General features: G+C 40.5%; 1 protein-coding gene across 2 annotated transcripts; it reads right to left on the bottom strand.

The window, feature by feature from the left end:
• Positions 1 to 742: 742 nt before the first annotated feature.
• Positions 743 to 18,552, bottom strand: RB195_009609 (uncharacterized protein; the record flags this gene model as incomplete). 2 transcript variants are annotated; one of them, XM_064190231.1, is made up of 16 exons in its annotated part: positions 743 to 872; positions 942 to 1,081; positions 1,187 to 1,305; positions 3,353 to 3,422; positions 3,957 to 4,083; positions 4,144 to 4,309; positions 4,389 to 4,490; positions 4,610 to 4,688; positions 7,452 to 7,549; positions 7,783 to 7,855; positions 8,037 to 8,159; positions 11,956 to 12,036; positions 12,117 to 12,203; positions 16,491 to 16,609; positions 17,521 to 17,634; positions 18,414 to 18,552. In XM_064190231.1, 16 exons carry the CDS (start codon positions 18,550 to 18,552, stop codon positions 743 to 745), a joined length of 1,767 nt encoding a protein of 588 aa, XP_064047814.1. The 2 variants fall into 2 exon arrangements, with proteins under 2 accessions (XP_064047814.1, XP_064047815.1); XM_064190232.1 differs by lacking the exon at positions 18,414 to 18,552 and adding an exon at positions 17,692 to 17,749.
• Between the last annotated feature and the right edge of the window lie 502 nt (positions 18,553 to 19,054).

The following is a 19,054-nucleotide window of genomic DNA, read 5'->3' as shown; positions in this document are numbered from 1 at the left end:
AGGTTGTCTGCGCGCTTGTTTTCCAATAACTTCCGTTGCTTTTTTTTAAATTTTTGATTCTCTCGTCATTTGCTTTACGTTTGTAAAACAAAATATAGCAAAGAGTGGTTGTTCTTATATAAGCATTGTCATTGCTGATGTTAAACAAATCTAGCTCTACAGTATGATTGTACTACTATGTTGAAAAGCATAGAAGATGTGACGTATAAAAATATTTATTAGTAGAACCCATAATTCGGAGTTCAGTTCTATTCACGAAACATTGGGTCATTTCATAAATAATTCAGTTTTTTCCGAGTATACAGAAGGAATATCGAAGGAGGTGGCTTGAAGCCACTTCCATACTCTATCATGAAAATAAAAAGGAAGTGCAATTAAGCAAGAAGACTGTATTCGAAACTGAAGAGAATTTTGTACATTCGAACTTATAAGAAATAAAAAAGCACAAAACTGCTTTGTTTATCAAATGGCCCAGTATGGTAAATATTTTATAAATAGTTTATACACAACGAAATCGAGAACGACGCAGAAGACAATGTTTGGAAAGTGTACGAAGGCGACTGGTTGTCGTGTTCCAACGTGGAGGCAGCTAACTGTAAGCCTTTTCGCCGTTCAGCGACGGACTACAACAGGCAGTGTTGATAGAAGAGGATTTCTCAGCGAATGAGGCTAACCACAGATCTGCCGGAAAAGATGCTAGTTGGTATGAGCTTTACAACCATGGCAATGAGATTTGAGGTGACTAGTGCTCTCCCAGAGGTCGATTTTGTTGCAAGTTGAAACTGAATCGAGAATGACAGAATCTACAACTTTGCAAATCCAGCGATGATGAAGATGTCGATACAGAACTATCAGCATGCTGGTCGATATACCTGAAAAATCTCGCGTATGGTTTCGAAACAAATGTTTTCGTACTTATGTACATACAGCACAAGTCTTACCTTATCAGACGTATATCACTAGGGATATAAGGGATTATGTGCTTTGATATGTACAGATTCTCTATGATGAAAGCCTCCTTTGAGAGATTTCGTGCTCTTTTTTGCATTAGATTCGCGTATAATTCGGATACCAGAACCACCTTAAAACTTGTAAATAAGTTTATCAATCAAAACAGAAAATCTGCCTAAATCAGAATACTTCTCATCCTTACACATTCCCCTACTACTAAAAAAAGAAAACATACCTTTCCACCAACAACAGCCAAAGCAGATCGAGCATCCTGTATTTTCCTTCCGAAATAGTGAATTTTACGAATATACTGAACTCCAACCAAGTCGATACACATTGTAGTAATGGCAAGCCCTAAAGAGCCATTGTCAATTCTTTTTTTGCATTTTCATGCCCTTCACAACTTCATAGTCTCTTAATCACACGTTGACGATCATCCGTGGATGTATTCACCATGAGTCTCCATCACAGTTTTCCATCTTTCTAGGACGGTTATAATTCTCTGGCACCAAAAGCTGGGGGCTAACACTCAAAGAACAAATCAACAGGAGATCTAGGTTTAGTGAAAGAATAGAATGGTTTTCGCTCCTGGGAATGCTTGGGGACCCAGAACAAGTGGTAATCCGATGGAGAGATGTCTGTGAGGATGGGAGGCCGTTCCCCGATCCACGTCCTCGTGTTGGCGGCGTGGGACCCGAGAATGGAGGTTGTATCGGTGCGTCCGACTGGGTGTTGTAATCGTTGCAATTGTCCCCAACTACTAGTAGCCTCTATCTGTTGAGGGCATTGGTGAATAGTGATGTCGAAACATCTTCAAAACGGAGCTGTTGAATATTTATGCTCTTGATAGTGGTCGCGTGTGTGTTATTTCCTTAGTACATCATTAAATCTTTGCACACAATTATTAGCGATACCGCAGCCATGTATTTATCGTCACGGTCAATGGACAAAATTGGGAATTCCAGAATAATTGCATCTTACAAAGATTTGTTCTTTTCCTTGGGTGATTTAGCGCGCAATTTTTTTTCTGAACGCGGCGCTCAAACAGTCCACCGATACGTTTACAAGCACTTCACCAGCAATCGAAGCAATTAGAGATGATTCAAAAGGAGCGTAGAATCAATTAAACCAAATGTTGTAAATAAGAGTGAGCTAAATTGTGAAAAATAAAATCAAACAAATTCACGCATTAAAAAGGCAAAATATGAGGGTATGCATAAGGATGTCGAACGAATCAAATGTCGAGATGGTAAAATCGGCTCCATTAACTGAGTATTTAAAAGGGTACAGTGCATGTTCTATAAAGTCAGTTGGTAAAACTGACCAAAGTTGCAGATTTACTTATTTACTCCAAGAAAAGTAAACGGATACGTTGGATTATATATATATATATATATATATATATATATATATATATATATATATATATATCGGGGGTGGGTCCTGATCTTTAATCATGGGAACATTCTAGAACCTTCTATGGACAGGGGTTTGAAAGGGCGAACACGGTGGAAGAAGAATAATTACGTGAACGTACGCCAGCTGCGGGCGATGATCTTGAACGACTATCTGCAAGCCCACTGTGCACGCGAGGCGGCAAACAATATCAACGCTGCACTGGGCTCGAGCCCCAGTGGCCACCGTATCTCATTAGCTTCGCCTCGGGGACACGAGCACAAAAATTCGGGATCGCCACTGTCCATAGTCTGAGCTGAACGACGACGATGTTGTACTACGAGCAGCTGCCAGGCAAGGATACCTTCAACGTCGTCGTCTGCACGCGTCAACTCTGCCATCGACGACGAATGGAAAAAGGACGACTACAGACTCAAGATGTCCTCTTTCATAACAACGTGGCTCTACCAATTCTGGATTTCAACTTCAATTTCAGCAGCTGGAGAAAAAAAATGCTAGAGTTCTAGAGAAATCCATCAAGGGAAAACGATTCAAGAACTTTGATGAGATCAAATCTGAGTCCGAGTGGTTTTTTGTGTCGCTGTCCTCTTATTTCCGGGCGAAAGGGCATCTATTCTCTCCGTGAGTGATGGACACAAGTTGTTGATGCATTAAGAGAATGCATTATTGACCAAACTTGTTTGTGTAAAAAAAAAACAAACAAACAAAATTGGAACTGAAAGATGTATCTCCTTTCTTTAAGGAAAAACCCTACATAAATAAATAAATGAATGAATATATTATGTTAAGAGCTGAAAAGGCATATCTGTTCCGCAAGAACAAAACGGTTCCATTCAAATTCGGTTCAAAACAGAAAACTGCAATTCTTCTCGAACCATTGGATGAACAAAAATGTTTTTGAGTACGACGCCTTTTCATTGATAACATGGATTTTGGACAGACTTTAAATAACAGAAAAAAACAACTGAAAATTGAGCAAACCAACCTAAAATAATATATAATAAAATGATATACATATACTCGTCACGACGTGGCATCAAATCACCAAACCCGACCTAAAATTTGAAAAATGTGGAAATTAAAATAAGTAACACGTAAACTGCAGGTAGAAAATTGTCGAAAAACTTGGAATTGGATTGGAGTTGGATGCGAAATTGGATGAATACACACATTATACTGAATTATACAGAAACGGAAACCCTATGTTCAAATTTCTTCTTCTTAAGGTGCTCAAGGTTACGTTATAGTTGAAGCTTACGGGAACAAATTAAACTTCAAGGATAACGACTTCGAACTTCTAGGGTAACGACGACTTCAAGGACGAACGTTCAACCGCAGTCCAAACCAGGGGAAGAAATCACGAAAAATTCAAATTCGTTTCTTTACACATGTAAAGAAACGTACAACTCGCAGTCTCCTGAACGTTTACATTGCGAACTCACAAATTCTCATAACTTTACAAAAGCGAAGTTATGCAAAACTCGGGAAATCCAAGGGTAATGAATATCAGTTGATGTCTAGGAGTTGAGGTTGGCTTCTAACAAATTTGTTCTTAGTTCAACTCCTTTGTGTAGTAGAATGAAACTCACAGTAGTCATTGTAATAAATGACCAATAAAATGAAGTGAAAAATGTCCACGGCTCTATTTTCGACATGAGAACGCCGCCAAGTGCCGTGTATAATACAAGGATTGCCAAAACTAGAAGAGCAGGTATCCTGGAACGAAACTGTGGACATATTCACGTAAAGGCGTTTGAATTTTCATGGAATTTTAACCTTTGCTCCTCTATGACATGCATATCATGGCCTATTCCATGCCTTTGACAATGCTCGCAGACATGTTCTCGCCGCTCTTTTCGATTTCCCCTTTTCAAGCACAGAAAATGTTTCAACTTCAGATAGTTTCCATACATCCAAACCAAATGCTCGGAAAGGAATTTGCCTATAATGAAGATATTCGTATGATTAACTGGATGTGATCACGAACTTTCTCTTCTCCTTGCAATACAATAAGAACGTACCCAAATCTGCAATGGTGACCAACGTGAGAGGAATTCCAAATAACGAGAACATAATACATACTACTCGACCCACATTAGTGATTGGTACTGGATTACCGTAACCTGGAACAGGGTCAAGTTGCGGACAGAAAGTCGCCAAACAAAAAAAAAACCGAATAATGCTTTGAAATTTCGAGAATCCAATGTTTTATAAATGAGAAGAGGCAAAACTGTGAACAAACCAATGGTCGTCACAACTGTAACAGCAAAGAATACAGCTGTTGAAAAAGACCAAATCTCCGCTGTCGTGTTCTTCTTCACCTAAAATGAAAACATTAGAAGCTTTAAACTATGGACACAGATGAAAATCACGGTCGTTTGTCATGGAAAATTGATGTTAGCGCTCTTTTACTTAGGCACTGCATGTTTATGGCTAGGATTACATCAAGAGATCATAACATGAGATGCCATTACGAAGCAGAGGAAGAATTCTGCACGGCAATAGAACGTTGTAGCGGGCGAGCATCAGCACGATGAAAGTGGAAGATGCAATCGCTAAGTTTAAAAAGAAACCATTATAATTGTATTATTATTGGATTGGATTGATCCCTTCCTCTTAATACATGCAGACAAAAAAGAAACCGATATTATGAGGTGCTTTTATAACGGCGAGTTACTTTTCTGTTTTCTCCTTTGTTTTTTTTACTACATGATTACTTCTCTAACAGTTGTTCCAGTCTCAGAAAATCGCCTTTGTGGGGTCTTCAGAGCAATGGAAAGGAAAAAGAGGAGCAACACAATAGCCTTTTGAAATCTGAAGCCGTCCCTCGCTAGCTCGTGCGACTCATTTTTAAGTAATACCTTGAAGTGTCCAAGCGGACGACGAGGTCCTGCAGGCCATCCTAGGCGGTTTCGTTTGGCCCTTCCCTGTTTCTCTGAAAACCGTCCGTTACAGCAGTGACAGGTCGTTCCGCCATAGGTCATCGTAGAAGTTAAGTAGCAATGCGGACTCGACCCATCCAAGAACCAGTGTGCACCTATTGTGAGCGACTTCAGTCATTCCGTCCGAAGAGGAAAAGATAACTCAGCGTCCGTATGGCTTCACTACTTCATGAGCACGCTGCGTTCCTCCGTCCAAGCTTCGCTCATGCGTCCAGAGAGTGTACGACTGGCACGCAACCTGGCTGGTTAGGTGCTGCTCATCACCATGTAATTGTAACATGCATATGAGGTCAGCAAGGTGGACACCATTACTGCTGCGTACGCGGAGTTACAAGCGTATATCAGAACCATTAGAGAGAATCCCCCTCACTATCGTTCATGTCGGCGTCCAATTGTGCCAAAATCCCGATTGATTGATTGATTTCATTATTCCTCTGCCGAACAGTTCCGCTAGACACCTTACTTCTACGTGAGGTTCCGAAATACTGTCTACTAATGTTCCAAGTTGTCAACTTGACTGTTTTCCTCGTTCTTTCCTGGTCGCTCGTTGATTTGGAGCACACTGCTCACAGCAGTCTACTATCATTTATTTCCAATGTGTCCAAGTGTTTTTAAGTGGACAACCATGTGCACGTGATGCTTGTTAGCTCAATTTTCTCGGACAGTCTTGTTCGCTTAATGCTTTGACCATTTTCTCGCTAGCTGCTATAGGGAGGGGATAACGCGAAAGCTCCAAAAATATTCAGATATTAGACTTGAGATATTATTCACTATGACGTTCTCTGCAGTTCTTTTTCTTAGCAAATCGTAGTGGATATCACATGAACTGAAGATCTATATGCCGTTGGTCATTGTTTCTTTTTTTGACGCGCGCCTCATTTCGACTAACAAGGTGTGGCAGCAGTTCCTTTGTGATTTTTTCATGTTGGCTACGACGAGAAGCTCAATGCACATCTGATCACTTACCTTCCTATCCTTTTGTGTGCTGTTGTTCTAGAAATACATTCCTCTAATGCTGCTCCTGGCACTTTTCATCGTTAATGAAATGTGTGTATTGCTATGTGTAATTTTTATAACAGAGTTTTAATTACCCTATTATTATTAATTATTATTTTATTATTAGTTAATTATTAATTATTAATTATTAGTTTTGATTATTAGTATTAATTATTATTTTAAATAAAGTTTGAGTTTGAAGTGGGCGGTCATTGTGCCAAGATAGTTGCTGCGGTAGTGGTTGTGGCCGTGCAGCAGCAAAGTGAAAATAAAGACCCGCGTGGCGACTAATCTAGCGAGCAACTAGCACGAAGCAGGATAGCCGTAAGAAAACAGAAATCAATTGCACATGGGTCTTGGATGTTAACCATGCTACGGCTGTGTTGTCACATCTGCCGTAGCGGTTTACAACCAAGAGGTACGATTCCTACTTGATTTGTAGTTAGTAGTTAAGCCACTCTTAGGATTAGAGGAAGAGGAATGCAATAACGTCATGCCCTCTGTGACGATTATGATTTACGCTTAAATGGCAGGTGTGGCAAGCATTCCGAACGCATCCCTCACTATTTAGAAGCAGAATGCGAATCAGACGTGGTGAAGGAATCTATGGGAGAAGGTAGAGATGGGGTTGTAGATTGGAAGATCGTAAAAAAAACTTTCTGGGAACTGCTTCAGTTCCTACGAGGTACTTTGGAGTGCTCCTTTATGTGCACGTTCAGGTCCCCTCAGAAGCCTATTCATTGGTTTCACCTGTGGATAGGCTTTTGACAAGACATTACTGATCTTCGACCGCTACCACTTGGATGCTCGGCGCATGTACAACGATGGAGGTTTGCAACTGAAATCATCGTGAAAAGCGGTGTCTTCCGTTTTTCACGACGATTAGGGAGGGTTGAGCGGAACCACTCCGGATCCCGTGACCTAAAACCGCATCTCTAGCTTTTCCTTTGGATTCCCTCACCACGTCGGATTCGTGGTATGCTGCTTTTCTGCCATTCTGCCCTCAGTGTTCCATCTACTAGTGGGTGTAGAGGAATAGGTGCCTATCTTTGCCTCTCTAGACAAGGCATCAATAGTTTCACTAAACCAAGCTTCAACTCAGCACGCGAAGTTATCTCAAAAGCGAACTTTTACTACTGTGCGAACCTCATTGCTGGTAAGAAAATATTTCTCGAAGGCAACAAATAGCTGATCCGACATGTTGTGGAGATGCTGTTGAGCAATGAGTTCCCAATCGAGCCTTCCTGAAAATATAGTTGTCCCAAGAGCTTGTGTAAAAGTTTGTTTCAAAAGAATGACAACACTCTGACGAATGCGATTAAACCAGTGAAACTTTCCAAGGAAACTGTAGAAAATCTCACTGGTAAAACGCCAATAAGAAGAGAACTTCCGAGCAAAGGTAATAGGAAAATGATTCCGTGACAGTGTATAATATGAATTGGAAACAGACTGTTAACTGTTAGCAGAAAGAAATTACCTGTGGTATTCACTGAAGCCAGCCGAATCAGATTGTTGACGAATTCGTCCTGTCGTGAGTAGATCATTTTTAGCTGAAAGAGTTCCATTTGATATAGGTACCTTTCGACCATGTAAATTTATTTAAAATGTAGAAATGTCATTCTTAGGTTGTCTAAATTGTTACCAACCTCTTCCTGGAAGAAATTTACAAATATAATCAACAATTGGAAGAGAGAGGGATACAGTTGTTGCAGGCAGAGCTAAAAAAGATACCTGATGTTGTTTCGTCTCCATTTCGTGTGGTCGTTCGACTGTGTAGAAGATCGATGCTCCGAGGACGGTGTAAGCACAAGTGAGCAGGACCAGCGCAACGTGTGGGAGGATCAATTTTGCATACTAGAATAAAAGTTTCACAGTGTACAAAACCTCAGGATTAAGATTAGATAGCGCTCCGTTGGACGGCTGGAAATGGGGTTGATTATCCAGAGGAGATTTGAAGAAATGAGCTTCAATGATGCTTTTAAAGACCCACATAAAATAACGAGCAAGAAGCAGAGAAAATGCGTTAGGATTAAAGCTGCATTCGTAAACTTTATCTAACCGTGTCAGAATCGTTTCGCTTATATAAAAGAAGAATGAATGGGAAAACCATGGTTTGCCAAAAAGTAGTAGGCACAGAGAAGTACCTCAATAAAAGTAAGTTTCTCTAATATAAACTTAACGGTTGGCCGGAAATAACCCACCGAAACCCATCGGTCCGTCATTACTCTTTGGCTGCGTTCACTTTTCCGCCAAGACCCTTTTAATTTAAAATAAAAGTGCTTTCCAGAAGATCAATCGAAATCGAGAAGTTCAAAAGAATGGCCAGAGGTTCTAGTAAGTATGAACCGCTTCGGCACCTTCGACCCTTCTTAACGATGCCGTTTACGGGAGGAATAATAACTTGAAAGTAGGGAAATCACAAACAGAGGCACAAACGATAATGACTGCAGATTCTTCACGAAGAGCAATGTTCATTCCCCTCTTTCCAAACAGTTATCTGTGCAGAAACTCTCTATCTGTGAGAACATTTTCTTTTCTAACCCATACTCAAACTTGACGACGTTGGGATCTCCACGCGAAAAGACGGAAAGAGGGGTTTAGATCACGAGTGCGAGTACGACTGCGCTAAACCCCCCTTCACTGACAAGAAAGACAGCGTCAGCAGCCAATTGAACGCCCGCTCGCTCACAGACGCTGCCCTTATGCCTCGGATATGTGACACGTTGTTACGCGCTTCGTAGGAAACTTCGATCAACCAGGCTGTTTCCCACGCCATCTTTCAGAATTAAATTAAGGAAAATTGAGCGTGATAGCCATTGAATGATGTAGATCCTCATGGAGAGACCACAATGGACCATGAGAGTTATTTTTGTCTGGTTTAAGAGCTCCATCTGGGTCTCTCCTCTTATGTGCATACGTCATTGATGCATGTCAGCACTCTTCGTTCGTTTATTGAACCTTGACTAACCTTTTCTAATAGAATTGTGTCTTCAAAATTTCGCCCAACTGTTGTATATTTATTAGTTATTTTTTTAGTCTAGGACTGCATACTAAACCGTGGACTGTTGTTTGATGGCGGATGCCACTAACTGTAAACACCTTCTCCTAACCGTGAAGGATTCATAAAGAAAAGAGAACTTGAGGTATCTAAGAGCGATGTTCTTGAAAAACTGGACTCCTTGCAGTATCACATTAGGATTTAAAATTGGCTTCACCAACCTATGGTCGGGATCGAGGAAGTGGCTTTTCATTAAAGAAGCTTATTCCGAGAGCTTGATCACGAACAACTGGTTTCCCCTCCATTTTGTATTCCTGATTTTGTATTATTTTCTTGTATGTTGCGAGCATTCACGAATCGGGTCCCATACATTAAACAAACGAGTGAGTGAACTGTTGGCGGTTCAGAATAACAATATAAATACTCGTCGAAGTTTGAACACTTTTCAGTCTCACCATCTGATGTTCTCAAAAACAAATAAGTGATTTTGAAGTGTGATAATGTCTTGAACTCATTGGGATTACATAGTAATAATACAATAATAATAATAATGCACAGTAATAATACAACACCTAGCAAGTAATAGTTGCCTGTTCACATAGAATTTTCAAAAACAATTGAGGTAGAAGGAAGTAAAACAGTTTGATTTGCTTTCCAAAAAGTCTTTGAAGAGAGACGAATTCAGAAACGCACTACTCCTCATTCTTATTTGGCTTTCTGAACGTTGTTTTATATAGCTTGTCTGAAACGAAACACTCATCTTGTCATTTTTGACTCACAATCGAGGAGGTCAAATTTCGAGCGCGTGCTTTATGCCACTACTATACACTTTATACACCACTTGTACAGTACTAGTATACGGTACAGTGATTAGTAAGCGCTGATAGCGTTGCGGTGTTAGTTCCTACGATCATCGGGTAAAATGGAATTCGTAAGTATTCACCGAGTGACTGAATATAAAATAAAGAAATAAACCCGTGAAAATAGCTCCCTCTAATGAAGAGACTAATTTCACAAATTGACACTTAATTTTAAGGGAAGAAGGTACGAAAAGCTGAGAGCCACTGCTCAGTCTGAACGAAGCGCTGTCCAGTTCCTTTAAATTTCTAGTAACTTTTGTTGTGCTATACGTTCCTCTTCGTCGAGAAACAACGCAAGCAGCGGTGTTTTTCTTGCGCGGAAGGATGTTGGAGAGAAATGGGCAGTGTCGGACGAAGAACCCTGAAGTTACTCCTGTAACCATCAGTAGTCGCTCACTACAAATATGTCATTGTCCACGGGACTTTTCCAAAGGTTTCCAATTTTCAGTTGATGAATGTAGCTGTGACCTGGGTGGCGATTCAGATCAACGAAAATTAAAGTAGAGTAGGGGGAAAAGAAATTCTTGTAGGTTTCCTTGGAAATGCTCATCGAGCAAATCCATTAATGCATCTTAGTTACATGTGATCGCTCTTTCCCCAGAAGGAAGTGTGCAAACCGAAGAAAACCATAGAATTCTGGAACGGAGGGAAGGATTGTCTGTTTCGCCGATGTCCAGAGTTTTCTTTCTCTTACTGCTAACGAATTTTGTAAGAGTAGATGTCCACCATTGGATGGCAAAGTGAAGCGCGAGTCGAAAAAGACGCTAACTTAATCCACAACAGGTTTTTGCTAAGATTCAGACGTCTCCAGAGAGTGTGTTGATGACAAGGTTGTTGTTTTTAGAGGCGCACAGCTAGTGGGAAGAACGAACAGAAAGTTTTAAAGAAAAACGACAAGCTAGGAAGGCTGGATTTTCCTCTTTGTTAAAATTTCGGTAAATGCTGGAGTTAAAAAATTTGCATTCCACGATCGTTCTTTAAGAAGTGCTGCATAGCGCATTAATCAAGGCGCAGGAGCGCGGCCTTAGGAATCGAAGACAGTTTTTCCGTAAAATGAACTAAATTTATCTTCAGCCAGCTTTCAAATTTGTCTTTTAATTGGATTTTTTAACTGTTCGAAGTTATACTTGATTTCATTTGTACAGGAGTAGTAGAAGAAGGAGCCAATTATCAGAGCTAGAAAAAATACGCTTTCGAATTTTATCTGAATTAGGTAAAGTCTCTGAACCCATGAAATGTTGGTTCAAACTAAAAGACAAAGTCTCTGGAGAAAACAGAGAGAAAGAAAATAATTTAAGAAAATTTGAATTAAAACCCCAAGAAGAGTATCAACAAAAGGGGATGAAAAAAAGGAAAGCAGTACATGGACCGAACATCCACTTCCATAATTTAAAACTTTTTCATTTTAAAATGCTACTTAGAGATAATGAGTTTTTCCAGTGAAATGAATCGAAATCTGAGAGATTGAGTAGAAGCATTCATTTGCGCTAAAATATTGGATGGAAACAGATTGGAATTTAGAAATATGTTGGAAAATGAATGGAAATCACCCTGCAGAATCGCTTTCATTTCTCACAATGGTGTTTATGAAGTTTTGCAGCAGCAGACAACTAAAAACTAGGCAAGGAGTAGTTGGCTCTGCTCGATGATGAGATGGAATGTCCTTTGAAGGCGGTTATGAATAGAAAGCTGTACCCCGTCGAGAAAGTCGAGTATTCGTGTGCTAGTGGAGAAATCGAGCGATCACAATCTCGAAGAAGGGACATAAAAGTGAGGCAATGGTAAATCAAACCTTTTTCACTCCTCCACGCTCCTCCTCTTCTTCTTCCTCTTCCTTAGAGTCGTCGCTTTGATCGGTGTCATCATGGCCACTCTAAAAAAAAACAAAAGACAAGAAGCAAAATAGTTGTGGGAAAGTAATCAGCAAGAACTGCGGATGTTATATGCAGACACCTTCTCGTGACAGGAATGCAACAACTGACTGCTTTCGTAGGCTTCGGAATAGCCACCCCGAGCCACTGACGATCCGAACAGCGCTTCCTGAAAACATCGCCAATGACCTCCGAAAGGGAAACAGTGCAAATGTGATTACAGGCAGGAGCAGACCTGTTCATAATCCTCAGGTAAGTTCATAACTTTAAGCGATCACATCGAGAGTTTGTCAAAGGCAAAGCGCGTCGATGGACAATATGCGTGATGAGCAGAAGCCGAAGGTGCTTCTTTCGACGAGCAAGGGAGGCAAAGGGGCGGAACTCGTTCTTTTTCGGCTTAGTTCTCCAAGAGGTCAACATTTCTCTGCATCTTCTGGCAATAGCAGCTACGATCGTTTTTGAGCTTCACACTTTTCTCGTGATAAAGTGATCTAGGGCACATTTTAAAGATTTTCTATTCTAGGAACATCTTAGAGCTTATGCAAAAGCGAAACTTTCGGAATTCGCGTAAATTCCACATTCCCATCACTTGCTTAGAGTTCATATTATATGCTGTTTCAGGAAGTTGGCGATCAGCAATGACAGCGGAAAAGGACGCGTTATGAGTGCATTAGACTAAGTCGTGGAGGCGCTCAACGAACGAGGACAGCACTTGAGAACAGCAACGGCAGATAGGCTATCGCCAGGAAGCTCGCCGAAAAAACAATGACGACAAAAAATTCCTTTTGGTAATCTCTCTATTGCATACTTATAGGAAACTTCCGTGCATTCACGGTTGAGCATTTCCCGATTCTCTCCGTTAATTCAGGAACTTTTTCTTACAAACTCATCTTCGCGAAGAGCATTTGCTTGTAACTTATTCTATAATGCTTGCGAGGTTGCTGGTTATGCCCTAGAGGTGCATGGTCATTGTTCACCGCCCCCATGACGGCGGAAAAAGACTGAACTGAATAAGATCGTCATTCTAAAAACAAAGAATCATGTCTACATAATAAACTTTAGCGAATTCACCAACTACACGTCACTTTTGTACAGGAGGGACGTATTTTTTGTTGTAGTGAACATTTTATTTTACTAGCGGGGTCATAATCACAATTATTCTTCTGACTATTTCGGAAGTTTGATTTGCAACCGTCTACTTGCCGCCCTTTTAAAATGGACCTACCAAAAGTGTTGCAAATGGAGTTTTATGGATAGGTAACACATGATCTAGGAGTTTTTGTAATTTTTCGAAAGTACTAAAAAAATTGCCTACTATCGTCAACAAAAGTGGATCGATTTAAATTAATTAAGTCAGTAGAAAGAAAATAAAGTAAAATAAATAAGATTAAACATAGGAGAATATTAAGTTAAATTAGTAACAAAAATGTATGTGAGGAGAGTTTTTCATCCATGGTCACGAAGAGACAAATGTAGAAGTTCAATGTGGGAGAATTAATTCAATTTCTTTGGTGTTTCCGTCACATTTTGTACTCGTTATGATCTCAGCTGGTCAATTAGCTGTGAATTTTCCTCATTTGCAAAGAAAGGAATGGTCGAATATGATGAATTGGCTAAGGTCCTAAACAATAAATTGTTCTAAAATGAAAGTTAATTAAAATAATCCTTATAGCCAAAGCCTTGGTGCCGCTCACATGAACCTTATTAAATTCTCGTAAATAAATTTGAAGAACGTGGTCAATGACAAATAAATCGCGACTGTTTGTCTACAAATATTTCGGCTCTTAATTATTCTCGACGCCGAACGGACTCAACACAACAACCGCGACGCGTTGGGGCGAAGCTAGTCCTCTACCGGTCTGGGACACCTTTCGATCGATGGCATAGTTTCCTTGTGATGGTAAGAGTGGCTGAGAGCAGTGCACAGTTTCGTTGTGTTGCAGACGCGTCGCGTTCACCGAGTTGAACACATTCAGCGCCGACTCTATGCGTGCTTCTTTGGCGTAAATATTTTTTTGAAATCTGCGGTCCGTAGCGATGACGTGATCAGAAAATAGATGAAAGGTGATAGAAAAAGACAGATAAAATAGTCCTTGGCGACAGCGTTTAGGAGATCCCAGCCTACCCATTCCTGGGGATATTATAATGCCTAATCTGCACAAGTGGGATTGGAAGGCACTTTTTTCGGGCCCAAGATAAAGGATGGCTTTAACTAGTCGAATTGTTTGACTTTCAGTGAACCTTGGCATGCTATGTTATTGTATCGATTTTCTACGAGTTGAATACGAAGTTGTTAATTGATTTTACTAGCTGAGGCTTTAAATTAATCACAGGGAAGAACACGCTCTAATATACGTCCTTTTTTGTAAATATCAGTGTATCTGCAAAAGTAGTCGTTTCTAATAATAGTTATTATAGTTGGTAATATGTAATGGTAGTTAGTAATGCAATACGAAAGCTATTCTCGTCCAATTTCTCATCAATTTTTCCCCCGAAGAAAATTTGCTTGCACTCAACGTACATTTGCATTCCGCTGACATCATTGAGCATTGTCGAGCTATCTAATAGCAAAAAAGGATTCTCGTTTCCATTAAATTTCTTTTTGCAGAGAAGATTGAACTGTGATTGGTCCGTAGATTAATATTATTCGTAGGTTTGTAGGTGATGTGTTACTTAGATAACTTACAGTGGTTAAAGGCATCACCTCACGAATCTGAGGTGGTACGGATTTCAGGTGGAGTATCCGCATACGGGATCGTAGATTATAGAGAGGTGGATGATTCCGTCCATTTTTATCTAATTACCATAAAAAATGGTCCGGAAGATGCGGCGCGTGCACAAGGTTGGCGCGCTCCAATCGAACTCATTGTGGGAAATAGCGCACCGGAACGCTCGAAGCCGTATCTTCCGAGTCGTTTTTTACGGCAATTAGGAAGAAATAGACGGAATCACCTTCCTCTCCTTAATCTGCGATCCCGTATACGAATACTCCTCCTGAAATCCGTACCACCTCAGATTCGTGGGGTGATGCCTTTAACACAACTTGTGCATTTAAAGGGAATATTTAGCAATAAAGTGCTAGGAGTTTTAATCTATTGTCACTATTGCTACAACAGACGATGATAAATAGAGAATACTGCAATAGACGCAAATTTAGAAAATTTTTGTTTTTTTTTGTTGCAGAAAATGTCGATTTGGAACCATTGAATTACATTTGCGTTTTAATGACAGACCAGTTGCACATCCTTTATTCACTAGTGCGAAAAATTCTACTACAGTGGTTTTTTCATGGATTAGCAATCGCTCAACAACTTCACCAACGTACTTTCAAACATTCAGGTGATCGACACTTATCTGCAGTCGCTCTGACAAACACATTCTCTGTGGACACAGTCTGGTCAAAACGATCTGCCGCCTAGTACAATTTCTGAAGAAGTTGCACTCGAGGTGAGACACTCCTTGGTTTGAACCGCAGAGATGAAAAATGGTCCCAATCGCCATTTCGAGGGCTGGTGTAGTGTAGCGGTTAGAGGTTCCGCTGCCTGCACGATCGATCGGAGGTTCGAATTCGCCCTACTGCCCACTAAGCCTTTCATCCTTCCGGGGTCGATAAACTGGTACCAGACTTGTCTGGGAGGATAAAAGCACTGACTTGACACATCGGCTAGCCACCGCAAGTCATTGTGTAGGCCAGTTACACGTTCGTAAACCTCAAACGATTCTGAATTGAAGTGAACGTGGGGGCGCATCCCTAGCAGATTCATTAACGCCAGACACTTTGTCCTTTTCATCCTATTATCGCCATTTCGAGCGTGACTGCTTGCACAATCGCACCGGCCTTCAGGTCGCTTACACTCAGTTGTATTTTTGGTATACCATACCTTATAGAAAAACGTAGTCGTGCAGTTTCAAAGCCAGTAAAAGATTGACCTTCTTATTACGCTTATTATCGTGTTATTTTCATTTCTTGTATGGAATCACCTTCGCGACCCTAACAGCATAGTTTCTAATTTTGTTCAATTTAAAAATCGTCTTCAGTCAATTCCTTCACTTGCAGGTGTCTACAGAGAGAGAAGAGAGATTTCTTGGACTTTTTTTTCGGAAAGTAACGAGAACGAACAAGCATACTTGTTGCTCTCTGCATACTCATACCTACCAAGGTGAGGATCTTTGCCATTTTGATTGTGCTCTGTATGAAAAAGGAATGTGACGCAAATCTTCACATGCAACTTTTCTCAAAAAAGGAAATTGAATGTTTTATTCGTATCCCTGTGGAAGACATTGTCCACAGCGGCAAGAACTATCTTCCGATTCTTCCAAAAATGTTGCAGAAGGATGACAGATGATGACTGCACTTTTTCCAAAACATTTTTATCGATATTTCCATGGGGAAGCTGCTACGTTGGCTATCCGAAGACAAATAAGGGCAAACGTAAAAAAAAGGTCCTTCACTTACACGTCGTTGTCTCCGATGAAACGTTTCCGGGATATCGCCGAGACGGTCTTCCAACTCTCGTCTCTCGATTTCATCAAAACTGCTTTCGTCGAGATCTAAGCCAGCGTGGTACGTTGAAGCTGCAAATTACCGGAATAAATGTAGTTTAGGTCGCTATGATGGATTTTGAGAAGTTGTCTAAGCTGAAAATGAATTGCGTTACACAACTATCCTATGTACTAAGCACTGTCATCTACGAGTGATTTCAGTATGAACTGCCTTCTTTCTTTTATTTCTCCGGTTGAGGCAATACAGTGTCAAATTACGTTGGGTGCAAAATTGTCTCATCTCTGTGAAGCAAGGTACCTTTCGTGTCCGTGTCTTTATCCGTGGATATTCTATTGATGCCTACATTTATTTACAAATTAACAGCGTCGAGGAGAAAAAGTTGGAAGCACAGCACAAGGACAAAGTGATTCTGGCCCTAATGTAGCAAAGAAGCTTCGGTAAAACAACTATAAAATAAAAATGACTGAATTAGGAGCTGAACCGAATAATTTCGAATGAGAAAACCCTATCCACTTAGCGTACGCCATCTAAAAATTTGAGATTCTTCGATCAATCGTGATCGATTAATTATAGAGTGGGGTCAGAAGTTTTCGGCTTCTGGGCAGTCCATTGAGGGAAAACCATTTATTTTTGAATGGACGAGTTTTACAGGAAGATGTAAATTAGTTCCAATTAAACTGGTGCACTTCGTGTTTTGTTCTTCAGGTGATTAGATTTTTCCCTTTCAAAAATGCTACGAATGAAGTCCAAAATGAGAATAAGATGGACTAAGAAGACGGTCGTAGACTCGGTAATATCCTGTTTGGGATGGGAATTTGTTGTTTTTTCTTCTAATTTTTTCCTTTGTCAGTATGACTTTAAAAAATAGCCGATCGAACAATCCAAGAGAGCGTAGTAAGACGAGCTTTTAGCTCCTGTTACTGGTTAAATACCTAGGCATAAAATGACCACTAATGATTAATTAATGACGAGCCTTACTCACCGAAATCATCGTTACAAGTGATTAGATCAGCACGAGGGTTATCGCTGATCGTAGGGTCCGAATCGACCCGTTGGTAGCCATGAAATGTCATTCCCGACCCGTCCTCCGACGCATCTGCAAAAATTTAGAATTGAATTCTTCGCAGAAATGAAAAATGAATGCGATATTCACGAGCTAAAACTCCACGCGAGCCAAAAAGTGTCACAGCTGTGTAGTTGTCGATACCCATATCGAATTCATTTAAGATGAAAGAAGTAAAATCCACTAATTTCCCAGAACTTCTGTTTGGCCAGTGTTGCCGTGTTACAAAGATCTATGACAGAGCTGATCAACTATTTCTGCAAACGGTCCTGAATTCCGTTCACCTCGGCTCTACACCCCTTTGCAGCTCTCTGGGTTTACGCTCCATTCCTTTACTCTCAATTTACTTCCTGCCACAACAACAGATCACCAAGAGTTCCTCTTCCACGCATTGCCTTATCGTTATCAACATCTTTTCTCCCACGAACAATAAATTATTCGAGAATTCGCTACGGCTTTATTTGTCCTTCTTTGTTTACTTCTTGGCCTTTGTTTTGCAATGATTAACTTAGTATAGTAGAAAATTTTGAAAGGCAATACAAATACTTCAATGATTTCAATGAGCATTTATAAGAGGCTTTTCGAACGCACAATCATAATTTTCCAGTGTTCCGGAAGAATTATCCCCAGCTCATTTCCTCTGCGATAATTGAGCAGAAGTTCAAGTGGTGAACATTTCTCTGCTCGAATACTCTTGGAATAAAGATGCAGCTGAGCAGTAAAAATCCTCATCAATTCCTATTGTGAAGAAGTGGCCAATGCTCTTAATTGAGCAACTGAGCATTAGCTGCATTAATAACACTAAAAGCTACCTATTCGCAACGGCTCTGCTTCGGCCAAATGCAATAAGACATTTGAGTATAAGCTCTGGGCACCCAGGAGCCATATCACTTGTACAGTTAGACGGTAGAAGTTACCCACATATTGCGAAAAGATGCTGTCATCCAGCATACAGTCACAGTCCAACAGAAATAGGTAAAATATCTAGAGGGAGCGTGGATTCCTTACTAACAACTCTCTGCTTCGCTGCGCTGAAGTGCCGCACATCGTCGGCCTGGGTGTTCGGGTCATTCGGTTGCGATAGCAAGTTCGCGCAAGACGCGAAGCTTCCTAGGACATGGAACAGTAACGAATGGTTGGATTCTGTGCGAGATCGCGCTGTAGAATGAGGAGGTTTGGGTAGAGATGTTCTCAAGGACGACACGCCTCGGTTAAGCTGCGAGCAACCGCTTCAGGGAATTATACTATCGATTAAATCAAGTAATTCAAACAACACTAACTAAACATTAACTAAACTGAATAAACGGAATAGACAGACCGTTGCTACCGGTATATCTGTTCGTTTTTTTCAAGATTTGAAATTACTTTCACCGCCTCAGCAGGCGAGTTGGGGACTATTGTTTGAAGGTGTTGCCTGCATCTTCATCTGAGGCATGTCCTCCTTGAACACAGT

Source organism: Necator americanus, chromosome III (genome assembly GCF_031761385.1).
Source record: "Necator americanus strain Aroian chromosome III, whole genome shotgun sequence".
Classification (NCBI taxonomy): Eukaryota; Metazoa; Nematoda; class Chromadorea; order Rhabditida; family Ancylostomatidae; genus Necator; species Necator americanus.
The sequence above is the reverse complement of the archived record's forward strand: the minus strand, read 5'-3'. Positions and strand labels throughout refer to the sequence as shown.